Source organism: Neophocaena asiaeorientalis, unplaced genomic scaffold (assembly GCF_003031525.2).
Source record: "Neophocaena asiaeorientalis asiaeorientalis breed wild unplaced genomic scaffold, Neophocaena_asiaeorientalis_V1.1 scaffold133, whole genome shotgun sequence".
NCBI classification, from domain to species: domain Eukaryota; kingdom Metazoa; phylum Chordata; class Mammalia; order Artiodactyla; family Phocoenidae; genus Neophocaena; species Neophocaena asiaeorientalis.
In genome coordinates this window covers 521,230-541,394 of record NW_020174429.1, presented here as the reverse complement: position 1 = coordinate 541,394, position 20,165 = coordinate 521,230, and the positions used below count along the sequence as shown (strand labels likewise).

The following is a 20,165-nucleotide window of genomic DNA, read 5'->3' as shown; positions in this document are numbered from 1 at the left end:
GCTGTTCCAGCCTCTTTTTCCCAGATTTTTAAAATTCAATCTATGTAAGCAAGAAAGTTTCACAGTTGATAATCTGCCTTTAAGAAATTGTGTTTCATACAAAGGATTGGACTTTGCATGATATTCTAACATGGACATGCTTGCTCATCTGTCTGTGAATTGATGCAGGGACAGCATCGTAGATGACTTACGGTCTATTACATCTTATTTCAACATAAATTTATAATCTATGTTAATTGCATTGATGAACAATATCAAATTTTGATCAGGCAGGTAGAATTTATCTGAGACCAATTTTTGTTTTTAACCAATTAGCATGGTATTTTTTAAAACTAAAGAGTTTTTAGACTGTCCTAAAGTCAGATAGTCAAATTTAGGAGATGTTGAGCTAATGTGTATGGGATAGTGCTATCACTGTAGTTAATTTTGTAATTAATAAAGTCTAATACTTTCTTTAGGATATATGGATTTCACCTAGCAGGTATTTGTATGAGTTTAATGTTTTCAGACCCATCCTTCTCTTCCTTACTACTTGTCAACAGCTTGGTGTTGTGCAGGTTGATACGTTTCACGTTCAAGTAATGTATAGACATTTCTTGTGGACTTCTCTTAATGTTGTTTAAATGCTTATAAATTTATTTATTTATGTTTGGTTGCGTTGGGTCTTCATTGCTGCTCACGGGCTTTCTCTAGTTGTGGCGAGCAGGGGCTACTCTTAGTTGCGTTGCGCGGGCTTCTCCTTGCGGTGGCCTCTCTTGTTGTGGTAGGCGCACGGGCTTCAGTAGTTGTGGCACGTGGGCTCAATAGTTGTGGCTCGTGGGCTCTAAAGCGCAGGCTCATTAGTTGTGGCTCATGGGCTTAGTTGCTCCACGGCACGTGGGATCTTCCTGGACCAGGACTTGAACCCATGTCCCCTGCGTGGGCAGGCGGATTCTTAACCACTGTGCCACCAGGGAAGCCCTGTTTAAATGTTTAGAAACATAATTTAGTGTAAACTTATGCTTATCAAAAGGTTGATTTATACTGAGTTCTATAACCAAGAAAATTCTAACATCAAGTTAATGATTTGTTAATATTGATTTTCTGTTTCCATTGTGATTGTGCTGCTGAATGACTAAGGATCTTTTGAGGCCAGCATACTACCATGCGCCCTGTGTTGCTAAATTCTCTACCTCTTTTCTCTAAGCCTACTATGAAACGTAATTTATTTAGCACATCCTGATATCATTTGGCCTTTTTGGAGTGATCTCATCATTTACATGTTAAGTCAACCTCTCTACTTACCTTTGGTGCTGAGGTGATTGTCAAACCCAGATCCAGACCCAGACACCGAGATGATGCAGCCGAGCAAGACTAGTGCTTACCAGGTTATCCAGAATATGTGTTTAGAAGATTTATGTAAAGCTACTATTTACTCAGAATAAAAATGTAACTTAAAATATTATTGTAGGAACCAGACAGACCCTTGAGAGTACTATATTTGATGTGCCCAGGGATCCCCAGGTTTTAGTCACAGAAATGCTGATGTAGGTGGTGAGAAAGTAAAAGCTCCGAAAGCTCTTGGTGGAGTGGAGAGCATTGTTGGACAAGAGTGGGCTGGAATCCTGGCCCTGCCACTTGTTAGGAATCTGACCTTGGTGAGATTGTTCTACTATCCCTCTGAGGCTCGGTTTCCTCAAATTTAAAGTGAGATAATAATGCACAGCTTGCAGGTGATTATAAGGTCCATAATATATTTAAAGTCTTACATAGTACCTGACATGTAGCAGCTAATTTATGAAGGTGATTGCTATTACATATTTCATTGGTTTTAAGATGCACATTTTTTCACTTTGGGATGCATCATATAAATAAATTTTGAAGTTTTTCCTTTTAAGTTTAACACAAGATAATGTTGCATTTTAGATTTATTGAAATAAAGAATGTGCAAAAGACTTTTATAAAATAGTTGTTACAATCAGTGCTATTTCTCTAACATTTTTCCTGGGTTTGTTTCTTTTAATATCTTTTAGGACCTGTACATACTTGCAGTTGTAACTTGCCACTCCTTCTGAACAAACTGAAAACCTGAGAGATCCATTTTCCCCACTGTTGTTTAATGTATTATGATTTAGTGTGCCTAGGAACGTTTTGGTCCAGTTTTTATGCTATAAAAATATTAATTTAGTCACCAGATACCTTGCTTGCTAGGTGGTAGGTATACAAAGACCTTTGGGAGCTCAAGGTCTTATGGGGATTATTTTCCCCATAAATAAAAACTTTGGTTAGTAAGAATCTTTAAGGAAGAGGGAATGATTAAAACCACCTGATTTAAATCCCCTAGACTGGGCTTCCCTGGTGGCACAGTGGTTGAGAGTCTGCCTGCCGATGCAGGGGACATGGGTTCGTGCCCCAGGCCGGGAAGATCCCACATGCCGCGGAGCGGCTGGGCCCGTGAGCCAAGGCCGCTGAGCCTGCGCGTCCAGAGCCTGTGCTCCGCAACAGGAGAGGCCACAACAGTGAGAGGGCTGCGCCCCAAAAAAAAAAAAAAAAAAAAAAAAAAAATCCCTTGGACTACTAAGTCTTAAAAATTGACCTCGTTTGCTAGGTATACCTAAAAAAGAATTAGTAGTTAAGTCAAAAGGTGGCTAGGAAGGGGCTGTTGACATAAATATATGTGGAAGAAAATGGGTACCAAAGGCCCATGTTATATAGAGAGGACATTTTGCTAGAAGAGAATAAACAGGGCTCAGGCTGGCATTTTATTATCTCCTTTAGTGATGCCCAGAGTGAGCTGAAATGACGCAGAATAGGAAATAACAATCTGTACTTCTTAGTTATCTAAGGTTAGAAGCATATCTTTTAATAGAAATGTCAAGACAACTTGACTTACATTTTATTCTGTGGCAGTATTATTTTGTTTGATTTGTTTAATTTGATAAAAGGCAATACATTCACATGGTTTAAAAATCTGTATATGTTTTATGTGTACATGCATACATAAAAACAACAAACATCGAAAAATTTACCCTTCCCTCCCTCTCCCCACCTCAAGTAACTCCTGTTCATGGTGTGTGTGTGTGTGCGTGTGTGTGTGTGTGTGTGTGTGTCCCATATGCATGTGCAAATACTTACAGTTTTAATTGTCCTTTTTTACACAGAGAGTAGCTTACTAAAATATTGTACATTTTTTTTCACTTAATTTATATTTTAGAGATCTTTCCTTATCAATTCTTAGGGAACTTTATCGTATACTAAATAAACATGAATTTTTTTTGTTGCTACTTTCCATTTTGATGATTATTTCATTGTCTGAAGTTCTTCTTTTTCCTTGTTTGTATTTTTAGGTAAAATTTTCAAATGGTAAAGTACACAAATCATAATACTTAGTAGGATTAGATCTGACAAATGCATATACAGTGTATCAAGATACAGAACATTTCAATCACCCAGAAAGTTCTTTCATCCTCTTTCCCCCGAGAGGCAACCACTGTTGAAATTTTTTTCACTTCCAGTTTGTTTTGCCACTTCTAGAACTTTATATAAATGGAATCATTCAGTATCTAGTCTTTCATGTTCAGCTTCTCTTGGTCAACTAAATATTTATGAGATTCGTCCATGTTGTGTGTTCTTCTTTGTCCAGATGTTTTGCTTTTCAGGATCTTTTGCATTTCCATATATGTATTAGATCAGCTTGTCAGTTGCTATAAAAATACCTTGCTGAAATAATGATTGCAATGGATTTGAAAAAATAGAGCAAATATTATTAGGGAATTAGGGAAAATGGACATCTTGAGTCATTTAATCTAATATATTCCTTTATATACTTAGGTTTATTTAATATCTTTCAGCAAGATTTTTAGTTGTTAGTAAACAGGTCTTACACATCTTCCATTAATTAAACCTTTTGTCTAAGTATTTTATGTTTTTGGCACCATTGTAAATGGAATTTAAATTTTTAATTTTCAGATAGTTTATTGCTGTAATAGAAATAAAATGGATTTTTATAAGTTGCCATTAAATCCTACAACATTGCTAAATTCACTAATTAGTTCTAGAAGTTGCTTCAGAGACTTTCTGTGTAAACAATTATGTCATTGTTCAGATAAAGGGTTTTTATTCCTGCTTTATTGAGATTATTGACATATGAAAAATATAAGTTTAAGGTATACAGTGTGATGATTTAATACACATATATATTACAGAATGATTACCACAATTAAGTTAGTTAACATGTCCATCCCCTCACATAATTACCTTTTCGTGTGTGTGTGGTGGTAACTTTTAAGATCTACTTTCTTAACTTTCATATATATGATACAGTACAGCCATACCTTGGAGATATTGTGGGCTTGTTCCAGACCTCACAATAGGACAGATATCTCAATAAAGTGAATCACTAGGATTTTTTAGCTTTCCAGTCTATACAAAAAGTTACGTTTATGCTATGCTGTAGTCTGTTAAGTGTGCAATAGCATTATATCTTAAAAAATAAAAACAGTGTACATACCTTAATTTAAAAATACTTTATTGCTAAAAAAAATGCTAGCCATCATCTTAGCCTTTAGTGAATGGTAGTCTTTTTGCTGATGGAGAGTCTTGCCTCGATGTTCCTGGCTTCTGACTGATGGGAGTGGTGGTCCTGAAGCTTGGAGCAGCTGTGGCAATTTCTTAAAATAGGACAGCACTGCAGTTTGCCACATCGATTGACTCTTCTTTTTACGAACAATTTCTCTGTAGCATGCAATGCTATTTAGTAGCATTTTACCCACAGTAGAACTTCTTTCAAAATTGGAGTCATTGCTCTCAAACCCTGCTGCTGCTTTATCAACTAAGTTTATGTCATATTCTAAATCCTTTGTTGTCTCATTTCATCACCCTTCACCATATCTTCACCAGGAGTAGATTCCATCTCAGGAAACCACTTTGTTTGCTCATCCATCAGAAGCAAATCCTTATCTGTGAAAGTCTTATGAGATGGCAACAATTCAGTCCCATCTTCAGGCTTCAATTCTGGCTGTTTCCACCACATCTGCAGTTACTTCCTCCACTGGAGTCTTGAACCCCTCAAAGTCATCCACGAGGGTTGGAATCAAATTCTTCCAAACTCCTGTGAATGTTCTTAATGGCAGCTAGAATGGTGAATTCTTTCCAGAAGGTTTTCAGTGGACTTTGCCCAGATCATCAGAGGAATCACTGTCTATGGCAGCTACAGCCTTACGAAATGTATTTTGCAAATGATGAGACTTCAAAGCCAAAATTACCCCTTGATCCACGGGCTGCAGAATGGATGTTGTGTTAGCAGGCATGATAACAACATTAATATTGTTGTACCTCTCCATCATTGCTCTTGGGTGACCAGGTGCATTGTCAGTGAGCAGTAAAAATTTGAAAGGAATCTTTTTTCTGAGCAGTAAGTCTCAACAGTGGCCTTAAGTTATTCAGTAAACTATGTTGTAATGCAGGCTTTGTCATCCAGGCTTTGTTGTTCCATTTATAGATCACGGGCAGAGTTGATTTAGCATAATTCTTAAGGACCCTAGGACCCTAGAATGGTAAATGAGCATTGGCTTTAAAGTCACCAACTGCATTAGTCCCTAATGAGAGAGTCATTAGGAGAGTCAGCCTATCCTTTAAAGCTTTGAAGCCAGGCATTGACTTCTCTCTAGCTATGAAGTCCTAGATGGCATCTTTTTCCCATATAAGGCTGTTTTGCCTACATTGAAAGTCTGTTGTTTAGTGTAGCCACATTCATTAGTTACCTTAGCTAGATCTTCTAGATACCTTGGTGTCACTTTTACAGCAGCACCCTCACCTTGCACGTTGATGTTACAGAGATGACTCATCTCTTTCCTTAAACCTCATGAACGAACCTCTGCTAGCTTCAGACTTTTCTTGTGCTATTTTCTCACCTCCTTTAGCCTTCACAGAGTTGAAGAAAGGGCCTTGTTTTGGATTAGTCTTTGGCTTAAGGGAGTGTTGTGGCTGGTGATTCGTTGGGGTGTTAAAGTCCCCTACTATGAATGTGTTACTGTCAATTTCCCCTTTTATGGCTGTTAGTATTTGCCTTACGTATTGAGGTGAGGAGTAGCACTTTTAGTTTCCTTCAAGAACTTTTCTTTTGCATCCACAATTTGGCTTACTGTTTGGTGCAAGTGGCCTAGGTTTCGGCCTGTCTGGGATTTCAACATAGCATTCTTCGTTAAGCTTCATCATTTCTAACTTTTGATTTAAAGTGAGAAATGTACGAATCTTCCTTTCACTAGAACACATAGAGGCCATTATTGGGTTATTAATTAGCCTAATTTCAATATTGTTTTGTCTCGGGATAGGGAGGTGGTGGGGGCAGAGATGGCTGGTAGGTGGAGCAGTCAGAACACATACAGCATCTTAGATGGGTGTGATTCATGGTTCCCCCAAACAATTGCAATAGTAACATCAAAGATCACAGATCACTATATAATGAAAAAGTTTGAAATATTGTGAGAATTACCAAAATGTGACATAGAGGCATGGAGTGATCAAATTCTGTTGGAAAAATGGCACCAGGAGATTTTGCTTGACTCAGGGCAAATCTTCAATTTGTAAAAAAAAAACAAACCCAAATACACAATATCTGTGAAGCACAATAAAATGAGGTATACCTGTATTGTTAATTATAGTCACCATGTTGTACGTTAGATCCCCAGAACTTTTAGTTCATCTTTTGACCTACATCTCCCCATTTCCCCCATACCCCTGACAACCACCATTCTACTCTATATTTCTTTGAGTTTGGCTGTAAAAAAGCAGTTTTATTTCTTCCCTTTCTAATATTCTTTCTTTTTCTCGCCACTGGCTACGACCTCCAGTACAGTGTTAATTAGAACTATATCATTGTTGACTAAAATTGTCATTAATTTAAAATATTTCTTCTTTCTAATATAAACATTTAAACATTTAAGCAATAGATTCTCCTTTAGCCCCCCTTTCCCCAATTTTTTATATTGTGGAGTCCTTATCATCTAAAGTATTTTCTACTTTATTTTGTCATTTCTTCTTTAACCCATGGGTTGCTTAGATGTATGTTGTTAATTTCCAAATATTTGGGACTTTTCTAAGTATCTTTCAATCACTGATTTTTAATTTAATTCACTTATGGCCAAAGAACATAATCTATAGGATTTCAGAGTTTTAAAATTAAGTGTCCTCAGCATGTGGTCTCTCGTATTTTTCTTAACCAAGAACGTCACAGTATGTAACTCAGAAGTAAACTCAGTTTAGATCTCTGTAGATTATTCATTCATTTAACGTTCAGTTGATACCTATAATAATGCAAACCATTTGTCTGAAATAGTTCATTGATCTTAGATCATTGCCTGTTGACTCCAGATAATTATTGATCAGTTTCTCTTGGATTCCAGTGTTAAATTGAGGTGCCTCAGGCCTAAAGGGAAGGCAAAGGTAGTAGTACTCTTGTCTCACTCTTATTCTGTGCTTCTGTTTAATGCCTACAGTAAGCGTGGAACCTTTCTACTTTTATCTGTTTTATATAAAGGAATTCCCCATAAAGTTCACTCATTTATCAAGTATTTTTTGAGTCACTGTTATTGTGCTAGATCCTATCTTGTCCTTTGACTTTGTTCAAAAAACACTGACTATACCATAGGATCCATGGATGACTTCTCATTACATGCCATTCTTTTTTAAATACATAATGATGAAAACTGATAGAGTTCCCTTGGGAGGTCTTGAACTACATGTCCCCATACACAAAGACTAGAAGGGAAGAGAAAATTGTCCTAAGTTTGGTCTGGTTTTTTGAGTGATGTAATTTGAAAGCCATTTCTGGGAAGAAATTAGCATTTCTAGAAAAATTTAGGCAGTTTTCTAGCCTCTTCTAAAGAACCAGGCGCCCCCCCCCCCCGACCAGCTGATTGTCAGGCACTGTTTTGCTCTCTTTTAAATATTCCATAAGCACTTGAAGAGGATTCTACAAATGTCAGTTAGAAGGCGGTTGATAGTATTGTGCAGCTCTTCTATGATACACAGACTGTCCAAGATACATAGACACACAGACTGTCCAAAGAGTTACTGAGATTACTCTGATGGCTGATTTGTTCATTTCTTCCTTTAGATCTGTCGGTTTTTGCTTCATGTATTTTGAAACTGTATTTTTAAATGCTTACAGGATTGTTAATGTTTCCTGGTGAATTGTCCCTCTTACTGTCTCTTTTTACTTTGGTAATATTCTTAGACTTGAAGTCTTATTTCTGGTACTATGCTTTATTAAACTTATTGCTTGTATGAACTTTGTATTTCCACTCTTGTATTTTCAGCCCATCCATATATTATATTTAAAGTACATCTTTTTTTGTAGACATTTTGCATCCTGTATTCCTTCTGACAAGTCTCCGGCTTATTGGAGTATGTGGTGTATTTATGTATAACAGTATCGTTGATGGGTTGGACTTACTCTTTGTTTTACTCTTTACTCTGTTTTCAGTTATCTGTTTTTGTTCTTTTCTCCTTTCTTTCCTTTGGGCTTAGTTTTTAGTATTTCATTTTAGTTTGCTATATGCTCTTTAGTTACTCTCTTTTGCCCTTTGTGTGTGTGAGGGGGAGTTGCTTTCACAGCGACAATATGCATCTTTAGCTTTGCAATAATGTAGTGGTTTTTAAACACCTCCTGTTGCTTCTGCTGCCATTGTCATAAATTACACTACATGCTTTTAGAGTTACAGTTTTTTTCTGTAGTTGGTCATCTCCTTTTTGTAGAAATTAAGAGACGAACAGAATATTGTCTTTCATATTTACTTACATACTTATACTTGCTAGTTTTTAAAAAAATTTCCCCCTGATTTAGAGTTTCCATCTGTTGTCATTTCTCTTTATCCTGAAGAATTTTCCTTTAGGCATTTCTTTGTGCAAAGTCCGCTAGAAGTCTCTCAGTTTTTGTTTATCTGAACACATTTTTGTTTTGACTTCTTTTATGAAGGATACTTTTGTTGATTATAGATTTTAGGATGAGGGTTTTGTTTGTTTGTTTGTTTTTTCCTTGCAGCTCTTTAAAGCTGCTCTTCCATTATCTTCTGGCTTCCATTGTTTCTGATAAGAAATTGCTATTCACGTCTTTATGCCTTTACATGTATAGATTGCTCTGGTTTGGCTGCTGTCAAAATTAAACAGAACTGCACGTTGTTGGTTAAAAGTGGTAAAAACAGATTTTATTCAGTAACCATTCCAGCAGGGGTAAGATCTGAGCCCAATTTCCAATTTGCACAGAGGTGACTGGGAGAATGAGGGTGTAGCAAGGGGTTAATGAGTGGGGTCTGGAACAGAGTCAGGGAAGTGAAAAATTACCCAAAAAGTGGGTACGAGGTTTGGTCAGTGTCCATGTGATTTAGGCCATCTGTGTCTGCTAAATGGCATTTATCGGAAGTTAGACTTCTGCCTTCCCTCAGAGGGCAGACTGGAAGATGGAGACCCCATTTTTCCTGGTGATTGGTTGCATTTCAAAGGAATGGTTTTCAGGTCCTCGACTCCTGAGTTGTAGGAGTCATGTGTACATTTCAAAGAGACAGGAAGGATTTACAGTTGTAAGCTTTTTAAATAGATGCACTGGGAAAAGGAGGTCAGGGGCCTATGGACCAGTATTGGCTGGAACAAATGGTTAATTCTTTTGGCAGCCTTGAGCTTTTCCAGGCAGGAGCTCACTCAGTAGGGTCTGGGTCACACCAGGGAGGAGGCCTTAGGTTGCTAGAAGCCATGTTAGAGTTTGGTCAAGTCTCTTAACTGCAGGGGTTTGGATGGAGTCCTTTGTGCCAAGTTTTTATGCTTCTCACCAGCTTAAAGATTTTCTTTTCATCTTTTGTTTTTAGGAGTTTGACCGTGATAGTCCCAATATGTTTTTGGTGGTTTGTTTTGTATTTAAACTGCTTGGTATTCACTGAGTTTCTTGGAAGTTTAATTTTTCACTGAAGTTGAAGATTTTTCAGCCATTATTAATTAAAAATTTTTTTCTTGTTCTTGCTTCCCCTCTTTCTGGGACTGCACATGTTACTGAGACTGTTTATTTTGTTATTCAGTGTTTTATTTCAGTTCTGATTAGATAACTTCTATTGATCCATCTTCAAATTCACCAACTCTCCTGTCTTCTCCAACCATCAGGTTAATTTTTAATTTCTGATTTTGTAATTTTCAGTTCTAGAGTTTTCATTTAATTTGTTTCTATATTTTCCATTACTCAGCTGAGATTCCCATCTGTTCATTAAGTCCACGAACATATTCATAATAGTTACTTTAAAATTCTTGTCTGTTAATTCATCTTGGGGGTCTGTTTTTACTGGGGGTAACATTTTCTTATTTCTTCACATGTTTAGTATTTTGTGATTTTTATACTGGATATTTAGGACAAAATATTTTAGAGACTAAGTTCTCTTATCTTTCTCTGAAGGATGTTGATTTTTGTTCTAACAGATAGTTTTGGGTGACCTCAGAGTCCAAACTGCCTCTGAGAAAAGAAACAGCTGAAATCTCAGCTTAGTTCTTTCAGACTTTTAAGCAATGGTTTTCAGCAGGCCTCTGCAGTCTCTCCCACATGCATAGTTTAAGGGTCTGGGCAGAGTTCATACCCCTTTTCAGATTTTTTTTTCCCTTCGTGGCTTCTGTCATTATGGGATTTCCCTCTTCTCTTTCCAGCCTTTCCAGCAGCCCCAAATCCACCCTCTGATTCTGCAGGTCCTTAAAACTGCTGTTTTCTGCTTAAGGTCTAGTTGCCCTGGGTAGCTTACACTGTGGGGTGCCTTTGGATATAGAGCCACACAAATGCAGCTCTCATCCAGTGCAGTTCCCCCCTTACAAAGTCTGACTTCCCTTCAGTGTGTATCTGTTTTTGGTCTCTCTCCACTGTTATCAAATAGTTAATTTTATTATATTTTCAAATAGTTAATTTTATTATATTTTGTTCAGAGGCTCTCATTTTTATCCAAAGGAAGATTTGCCTAATTGAGGCTACTCTACTGGCAGAACCTCTATTCTGTTTTGTTTGTGTATTCTTTTGTTAATTGCATACTATTTCCATTACTGAGGATTTATAATGTGTTTCAGGATCTGGTAATGGCCAGTTTCTTCTTTGTCAGAGTTTTCCTGGTCATTCTTGTTTACTTTGATACATTATATCTCAGGTAATTTTATCAGAGTCTTAAACAATTTTTTAAAATTTTTATTGAGTGCATCAAATATATAAATTTGACAGAACTGATATCGCTATGATGTTATCTTCCTGTCTAGGAAGATGTATGTTTTTCTCTTTGCTCAGTTGATTTTTGTGTTCTTTAGTAATAATTAAAATGTTTCTTGGTGTAGTTTTGACACATTTATAATTACATTTATTCTAGGTGCTTTGTATATTTTGTTATAAATTGATTCTTTAAAAAAATTTTTCATATATAAATAAGGAAATATTTTACTTGATAGAAGCAAATTTATTATTTTTAAATAAACTTTCCAATTTGTGTGAGAGAGATTATAATGATCAGTAGAACTGAGGCTTAAATATACCTTGTGATGGCAGTGGGAAAGTGGCCGAGTTACAGTTGGGATTTAGGTCTTTCTGCCTCTAAATCGATTGCCTGTTTTTAACAACTACTGCTTATTGTTCTCTGATATATTTCAAGGCTTGAATAAAGCACAACTTAAGCTCTTCATGACCTATTACATTTTGGTTCTCATGTCAGTTCCAGAGTTAACTTGAGTGAAATGTTCATTTTAGTCTCATAAGAGCAGAATAGCCTCATTATCTACTCTTTTATCAATCATTTTCCTCAAATTATTTTCAAAGAGAGAAGAGTAAGATGCATACTGTTCCTTCTGAGGTTTAAATTTGGATTCATGAGACTCTAGAATTTAGTTGATTTTATTGTTTTAAACTACATGGTGCTGTATGTTTCCAGTAGATATTTGATAAATACCTGAATTAAAGGACCATTTATGTGATGGTTGTTTAGTCAGTACACCTTTGGGAAGAAAGGAAAGGTCTGAATTATCCACCAGTTTGTTTTTTTCTGACTTTTGTCATCTGAGAAGTGGAAGTTAGAAGCCTAAAAACCAAGAGAATCTGTAAAATGTCTCAGAAAGCTGCTGGAAAGTGTCTGAAAATGTATTTTTAAAAACCACCCAGTATTATACTTACTGTAGCCTCCAAAGCATGGCGTGAAATGTTTCTGCAGCCCAGTGACTGTGCAAAAGGCCCTGTAGCCCTGAAGCCCTGAAGCCCACTTGATGTGTTGTCCAGCCACAGGAAGACAGCACTTTTCACCAGTGCCCTTTGAAATGCTGATTGAGTTAGTTCATTAGCAAAGTATACATCTGGAATTTAACCAGTTGTTTAATTTGATTTTCAAAAGTTGTTTTGAAATATTTCTTTCTCTTCCTTTAAATTTTGATGATTTTGTAATATGTAAGAAATGGAATAGAGTTTCAGAAATTATCTTTTGACTCTAATTTTAAAAGTATGACTTAGTTATAACTGAGACCCCTTTGGCTGTCATTAGTTCCATTCCAGACTGTTTTTAAGCACCTGTTCTTTTCTCCTTTTCTTCTCTTCTCCCACAGATGAAGTGGTGGCAGGGAAAATAGGCAGACTTATCTCTGGGCTGCCCTTGTTCTGGAAAGAAATGAGGAAGAAAAATTTTGAGGTCTTTCTGGTGTATGCCTTTCAGGTGTATTAATGAGAAAAACTAGATAGAGCAACTTTGTCATATTCATACTATCTTTTATGAATTTTGTCCTTTCACGTATCTTTAGTCCTCATAGCAATTTCTTAAAACTTTTAAGGTAGTATGCTGTACTAGAATGACTTCAAAATCCATTTCCGTGTCCTTTACAGTAATAAGAGAGCAATAATAATTTTCAGTAAAACTGAATATATATGTATCTCAAACAAATAACCTGGAAATCTTAACTGTGGGTATATGTCTATTTCAATTGGAATTTTACCTATATTAAAAATACTAGTTGACATCCATTTTTAGATAAGTTTTTTTAAAAAACTGGGTTATAAAATGAAGCACTGTTAGTAAGGCTAATGGCATAGGATCCTTTGTTGTGAGTAGAAGAAATTGGAAAAGGCATAGGTATTGATTTCATTAAGCTAGAGAGCATTGGTGTTCACATTTTAAAAACATAATCATAACTTATCTGGAGTCACATGTTCCATTTTATTGGCTTCCTTCATATAGAAAATATAGAAACCAGCACTAAATGCCTGTGAAAAAGTGAAGCAATGTATATTTTCTGGGTGAAGGAAGTATTCTGTACATTTTCCATGTTTTACATCATGGTAATTTGAATAACCATGCTTCCATGTTCACATCAATTTTTTGTTTTTCAATTTATGCACAGCACTTGCTCTGAAATTTGGGGACTGAGTACACCAAATACGATAGATCAGTGGGATACAACAGGCCTTTACAGCTTCTCTGAACAAACCAGGTGAATATTCTGCCCTCTATCGAATCCTAGAGATCTTGTGGGAGGGAGGGTGTTTTGTAAAGACCTATAGTGGGTTGCTTAGTATAATTTTGCCTTGGATGTTTCCTTAATGTAAAATAAGGCATGGCATTTAAAATAACTGCTTGCCAGTATTAAAAATATATTAAATGTTTCAGCTGATGTTTTATCAATGAAATTCTAGTTTTGAATCTTTTTAAAATTATTGCATCCCCTAAAGAATAGAAACTTTGATAACTATATTCTCATTTTAGTGTGAGGTTAGATTATAATCTGTTGTTGGCCTAATTTTTAAGTAGATACATAACCAGTTTTTTGCTAAATTTCTTGCTATCATCTAAATCTCATCTGTATACTAATAAGTACATACTTATTTACTGAACCCCTTATATCACAATTAATGCCAGGCTAACTCGTTTTTATGTTATCTTTTTTTAAATCACCTTATTCTCTTTTTTGAGCATATTGGTATTGGTCCATTTCATCTCATCATATCCATCACCATCTGCATTTATGTGTGAGCTGTATAGAAATATACCTCAGTACTCAAAACAACCACAACTGGGTAATGAGTTACATTAGTTTTAGTAAGTTACTTTTACATCATTGTTGGTATTTATCATTCTTCACACTAGTTCCTTTTTTTGACAATTCTGTCACCTACAGAAATAATGCCCTTAAAAGCCTCCCTAAATAAGAGTTTGATTCACTAAAGATGGAAGTTGTTGACAAAAGTTTTTCAAGTATAGCTCTATATAATACTTTTTTTAAAAAAATCACTTTTTCCCCAAGCGGTTACCCGTTCATTGACATTTGAGTCATTTATGTAGCATATTTATAAGAAACATACCCTAGTGTTGCTGCTTACTTTTATATGAGATCCATTAGATAACACATTTTTCTTCCTTGTACTCACTAAAACTAACTAAACGTCTGTCATTCCTTTCTTTATGCTCTTATTGTACTAATTTATCTCAATTGAGAACATTTTTTTTTTTGAAGTTCCCACCTTTCTTTTCCCTTGCTTCCCAATAGGTCTCTTGATGGTCGTCTTCAGGTATCTCATCGGAAAGGACTGCCGCATGTAATATATTGCCGATTATGGCGCTGGCCTGATCTTCACAGTCATCATGAACTCAAGGCAATTGAAAACTGCGAATATGCTTTTAATCTTAAAAAGGATGAAGTATGTGTAAACCCTTACCACTACCAGAGAGTTGAGACACCAGGTAGGAAAAGTAGATTTTTTCCCCTTGTTTTAATTAAATGGTTGAACTTAAGTGTATTAGGTACTCTTATACCTAATTGACCCAGGGAAATTTTGGTATAAAACTAATAAATTACCTTAAATTCAGTATATTTTTTGGCAGTAGTTAAAAATACTTTAAAGTTTTTTAACACATGTTATGGGAAAATATATCTTAGAGGGAAAGATATCTTAGTTTCTTGGAATAGCAAGCATTTCACATCAAAGTACATGTCTAGGAAATTCTAATCCCACAGATACACAGTCTGCTTAGAACTGAATGATATGTCTTATTACTTGTCTGCTGTACTACCTGTTTTCAGTAATTTTGCTCTTTGTTTATTTGATGTACTTTAATGACATCATTTGCATCTAAGCAGTTCGGTAAAACTCATAGCAGGACTTCCAATTTACTTAGCTGTATACTTGAAACTTTCTAAAAGAATACAGCTATATTTTCAAAAAATACCCCAAATCTGATTTTACAAATCTTTCTGTAACCTTTCCGATGAGGATTTATGAACTTCTGTGGTAATATAATATTACCAGGATCACTTTGTCCCCAAAAGTACAAGATAAATTGGGACTTGGAGATTTAGATTGTGGACTACATGACAAGTTAAAATCATAATCAGGTTGGTCAATTTCTCAATAGCCAAATATTGCCAAGTAGGTGGATCCTAAACTTCAAAAATTAATGAAAACTTTTAATACAGGTGTCACCCTCCCCTTTGCTCTGCCATTGACTTGTATTTCTTTTACTCTTTTAGTTTTGCCTCCGGTGTTAGTGCCACGGCATACTGAGATCTTAACAGAACTACCACCTCTGGATGATTATACCCACTCCATTCCAGAAAACACTAATTTCCCAGCGGGAATTGAGCCACAGAGTAATTATATCCCAGGTATTTTTGCCTCAGAATCTCCTAAAATTTGGGATAGATACAAATTTTGTTCATAAATGTTCAAGTATTAATAAATTATGGTTTGGCTTTTTAAATTTTTAGTTCTACAGACATAGCAACACGTATGTTGTGCTGAAAATCAGAAAACCTCTGTTTTAGTTGTTTTTCATCTGGGACTCAGTAATGCTGATAAATAAATGAACTGCATGGTTCTCACATTCTGCTCTATTATATTATATGTCCAGTAATATCCCATGATATGGAAACTATTCTTTTAGTTTTCACTGTTCGTTAGGACAACAGCTAATAATGTCTTCCTTTTTTGTCTGTTTCCTTTATTTGTTGTTTTTTGTTTTCCTAGCACAAACTAAAGGTAAAAGATTGAGCATTTAACTATACATAGGATTTTTTTAGTGTCTTTTTTCTCCTTGTGTAATATTTATCTATTCCGCTCTTATGTTTATTTTATACAACTGAAAATATGTAAGGAACTTGGAGTTTCAACTACATTTAAAAAATTGCTTTGTCATCAAATGCTTGTTCATTGGAGATAATTTTGAAAACATAAGGAAAAGGAAGGATTTTTAAAAATAGCTAATTTTAAGGTTAGAAAGTGTTTTCTGATTATTTTAATGCTTTTTTCTTTTATTACTGTTCTATTCCAAAAGAGGATTTAAAGCTGTTTTTTGGGTAGCTGGGAAACCAACATTTTGAAAAGTTAGGAGGACAGGGCAAAGATGTTGTTGTGGAGAGTGGAGGCCAGGGTGAGGGGAAGGAGGATGAACAAAGGGCATTTTGTAGGGAGAAGAATTTGACTGGAAGTGGTTACGTGTGGGTAGTGTTTTGGGTGAGGGAGTACTTAAGTCTCTGATGTGGGAATTAGTATAATTCAACAATACTTAGAAAACTGAGGTGTAAGCATACACTCTTGTAAGACACCTACCCACTAATTATATGGAGGGTGTTAGAATGTTTAGTGGCTTTCACTTGTGGAGATGTTTGGGCTTATTTTCCCTGTTGTCTTTACTTGTTTAGATTTGGGCATTTTACAAAGTAGAAAATCACAAGTGGATTACGCCTATCTGCTTTTCTGGACAGTGGGGCTTTACGCAGCTCCAACTGACAGCAAAACCTTGGGCTTTGCTTTTTATTCCATTGCGAAAGAAATTTTAACATTTCCTCGAAAACACTAGTACCTTTGTTGTTTATTATTTTATAGATAACTAATAATGCAGAAAAATGAAAAAAGATAACATATTTATCAGTTCAGTATTTCTTCCTCTTTAGACCTTTGAGACATGAGTGGTTAAACTGGCAAAGCTTAGCTCTTTTTTTTAATTTGCTTTAACTTTTAAAATAGCACGTAATGGTATTTATTCTTATTTTTGTATTCTTTGTTGTTCGAGTGTATGAAGGAATTTATTTTATTCTCACATTAAAAATTTTGGGGCACTGACACTTAAAAAGAAAAGTTTGATACTTAAGTTAAAATTTATAGTTAGCTTATTGAAGAGAGATTATAAAAAGTTTATGAAGGAAGCCTTTAACCCACATCATTTAAACTTATTTTTTCCTCCTTGAAATTATAATTGGTAAAATTGTATAAATGTTTTTATTTTACATGAAGTTTATTCAGATATTCAGATGCTTCCTGAATATAAACAGTTTGTTCATAAACCATATTGGAAATGACACATTAGAATCTTAAGTATTTTCAGGAAGTAGTTTGCCTCAGTTCTGTGTAGTAGTCTGTATTTGAATTTAATTTTCTGCCTCAAGCATTCAAGATTTACTGGTTAGCAATCATGGAGCAATACACTTTTTAGGTAGAATTCAGGCTAGACCATTCCTGAACTATATTACCATATTTTGCCCTATAGAACCTAATGTAAGATGTAAGCCTGTATTATTTTGTAATCCAAAATCTTGTGTGCCTGTATTGTGTGTCCTTTAATCATCTCTTAAGTACCCATCCATGATGGCCATTAGGTTAAAAAATAATCATAATTATGGGTACTAGACTCTTTGAAACATACCGATCAGAACTGAGGCATCTTTGAAGTTATATTTTTGGCTCTTGCCCCAGAAAATACACATATGACAATGAGCCAGATATGTAAGTAATAGCTAAGAAAATATGTACAGAGGGCTCAATTATATTACAAGTAAGTTTTAAGATTCACCTATAAGGTTTGGATCAGAACCTGAATCTTAAGCCCTCAGTATCCAATATTGCTTTTTATAGAGATGTTATATAACATTCCTATGTTATTTGGAGTGATTCGTTGGTTATCTTTGGTAGCTGGGAGAAAAGGCGATGAAATTAAATTGAACCTGTACGTGATGTGTTCTAAACTTTTTTAGAAACGCCACCTCCTGGATATATCAGTGAAGATGGAGAAACAAGTGATCAACAGTTGAACCAAAGTATGGATACAGGTAAAAATATTTTTCAAAATTCCTCAGTAATTAGATACACATTTTTGCCTTGTTGGAAACTCACTAGAGTTATTCATAACCCTTACATTTAGAGAAGTTGGGACATATCAAAAAAAAGAATCATCTTGATTTAATAATCATATTTGAATCATCGGAGAGAGGAGTCAGTGAAAGATTAATGTATGCTACTCTGCAGAATAATTGTTAGAATTTTCTCTTATTAGAGTAAACAAATAAAAATGGGAGAACACTCACTTTTCTTTTTAAAATATTGATATTCTGTGCTTCTGTTTAAAGTTTTAGGTACTCTATGAATAAATGTCCTTGTGATGAAAGATTCTAATTAATTAGCCCAATAACAGGCTTTCAGAGGAACTTGGAAGTAAGAGATGGGGGTCAGCTTTTCAGTGCTCTTTTAACTTACTAGTGAGTTCTGAATTATAGTAGATTGTTTACACAAAATACCTTGTATATTGTACCTGACCTAATGCAATTAATTTCTAATATTTAGCTATCAGCTTCAAACACAGTGAAGAAAAATTGACATGTAATAGATATTACACACATCAAAGCTTTAAAACAGTTGTTATGTAATAAAATGTATATAACCCATCAGAACTAACAGGTTACCAGTGAAATAGCTGTGATGTCATTGTAATTGTATGTTTTGATCTATTTCACCCTGGTTATATCTTAAGGATTGGACACCTTAATATCACAACCTCCCAAATTATAGCATCCGCTTTTCTGCACAGTTTATACTAAAGCATTCTGCAGTTATGATAATCTAAGTTATTTTTTACATGGTGGGGGCTGGGGTGGTTGGCTTTTACAATAATTCTGTCGTTTAAATTCTTCCATTATTTAGACTCCCAAGTGAAGAAGTTTCTGCTATAGCTAATCATACTTATAGTTTTTCAAAATAGTAGATAACCAAGAAAAGTAGATGATGATCATTGGAAATAACGTATGTTTTTAAAAAAAAATTTTTTTTTGGCCGTGCAGCTTGTGGGATCTTAGTTCCCTGCCCTCAGCAGTGAAAGTGCAGAGTCCTAACCACTGGACCTCCAGGGAATTCCCCATATTATACATCTTAATGCAAATATCTTACGGCAAATGACATTTGGATTTCCGAATATATCTTCCTAAGAAATGCATGTGTGTCAGAGAACTGTATTCCTAAATCAGTCATGTTGATGGACAGTTGCTACTGTGACACTTAGAAGTGAATGCCAATAAAAATATGCCCTAATGACATCATTAATCATCAGGGAAATGCAAATCAAAACCATAATGACATATCACTTCACACCCTCTAGAACGGCTATAATCAAAAAAGGGGGAAGCCTCAATGAAGATCGGAGAAGTTGGAGTCTTCATATGTTGCTAATGGGAATGTAAAATGGTTCAGTTACCTTGGAAAGATTTGCTATTCCTCAAAGTTAAATATAGTATAACAATAGACCCAGCAATTTCACCCAAGAAAATTGAACACATGTCCACATTAAACTTGTAAACAAATGTTCATGTAAGCATTATTTATAGTAGCCCAAAATTGGAAACAACCCAAACTGTCTATCAAATGATTAATGGATAAATTAAATGATTTATATCCATACGTTAGAATATTATTCAACCATATAAAGGAATGAAGTACTGATGCATGCTACAACATTGATGAACCTTGAAAGCATTATATTAGGTGAAATAAGCCAGGCACAAAAGGCCATAAGGATTCCAGTTAGTGCACAAATGCCTATTCTATAATATAGCTGAAACATGGGAAGAACAATAAGATGAATATAATCATTGGTTATGATAATGGTCAAAATCTAAATGTGGATAATAAGCTGAATCAACTAAAATGAATTCAATGTTTTGGGGCTAGCTTTGAACGTAACCTAATACTTCTATTTCAGTGGGGGGAAATGTTACTGTCTTTTTCAAAATGACACATTTAAAATTATTTAGTGTAATGACAGTAACAGTGTGAATATTTGATTCATGAGATGCTAAAAGTTGGTTTAAATACCAGTCTTCTACCTGCTATCTATTGTTCTCTCAGTGCCATGGGAAGAATTTTCTGACTGATGCAGGGTCCCAAT

The 20,165-nt window shown here is 35.2% G+C and overlaps 1 protein-coding gene across 1 annotated transcript in view; it reads left to right on the top strand.

The window, feature by feature from the left end:
* SMAD2 (SMAD family member 2) overlaps positions 1–20,165 on the top strand; it is a 79,539-nt gene that overhangs the window by 17,891 nt on the left and 41,483 nt on the right. The window contains exons 2-5 of the mRNA XM_024756777.1: positions 13,363–13,452; positions 14,506–14,699; positions 15,487–15,621; positions 17,986–18,060. Coding sequence (XP_024612545.1) covers positions 13,363–13,452; positions 14,506–14,699; positions 15,487–15,621; positions 17,986–18,060 — 494 coding nt within the window. The remainder of the gene's footprint in view (positions 1–13,362; positions 13,453–14,505; positions 14,700–15,486; positions 15,622–17,985; positions 18,061–20,165) is intronic.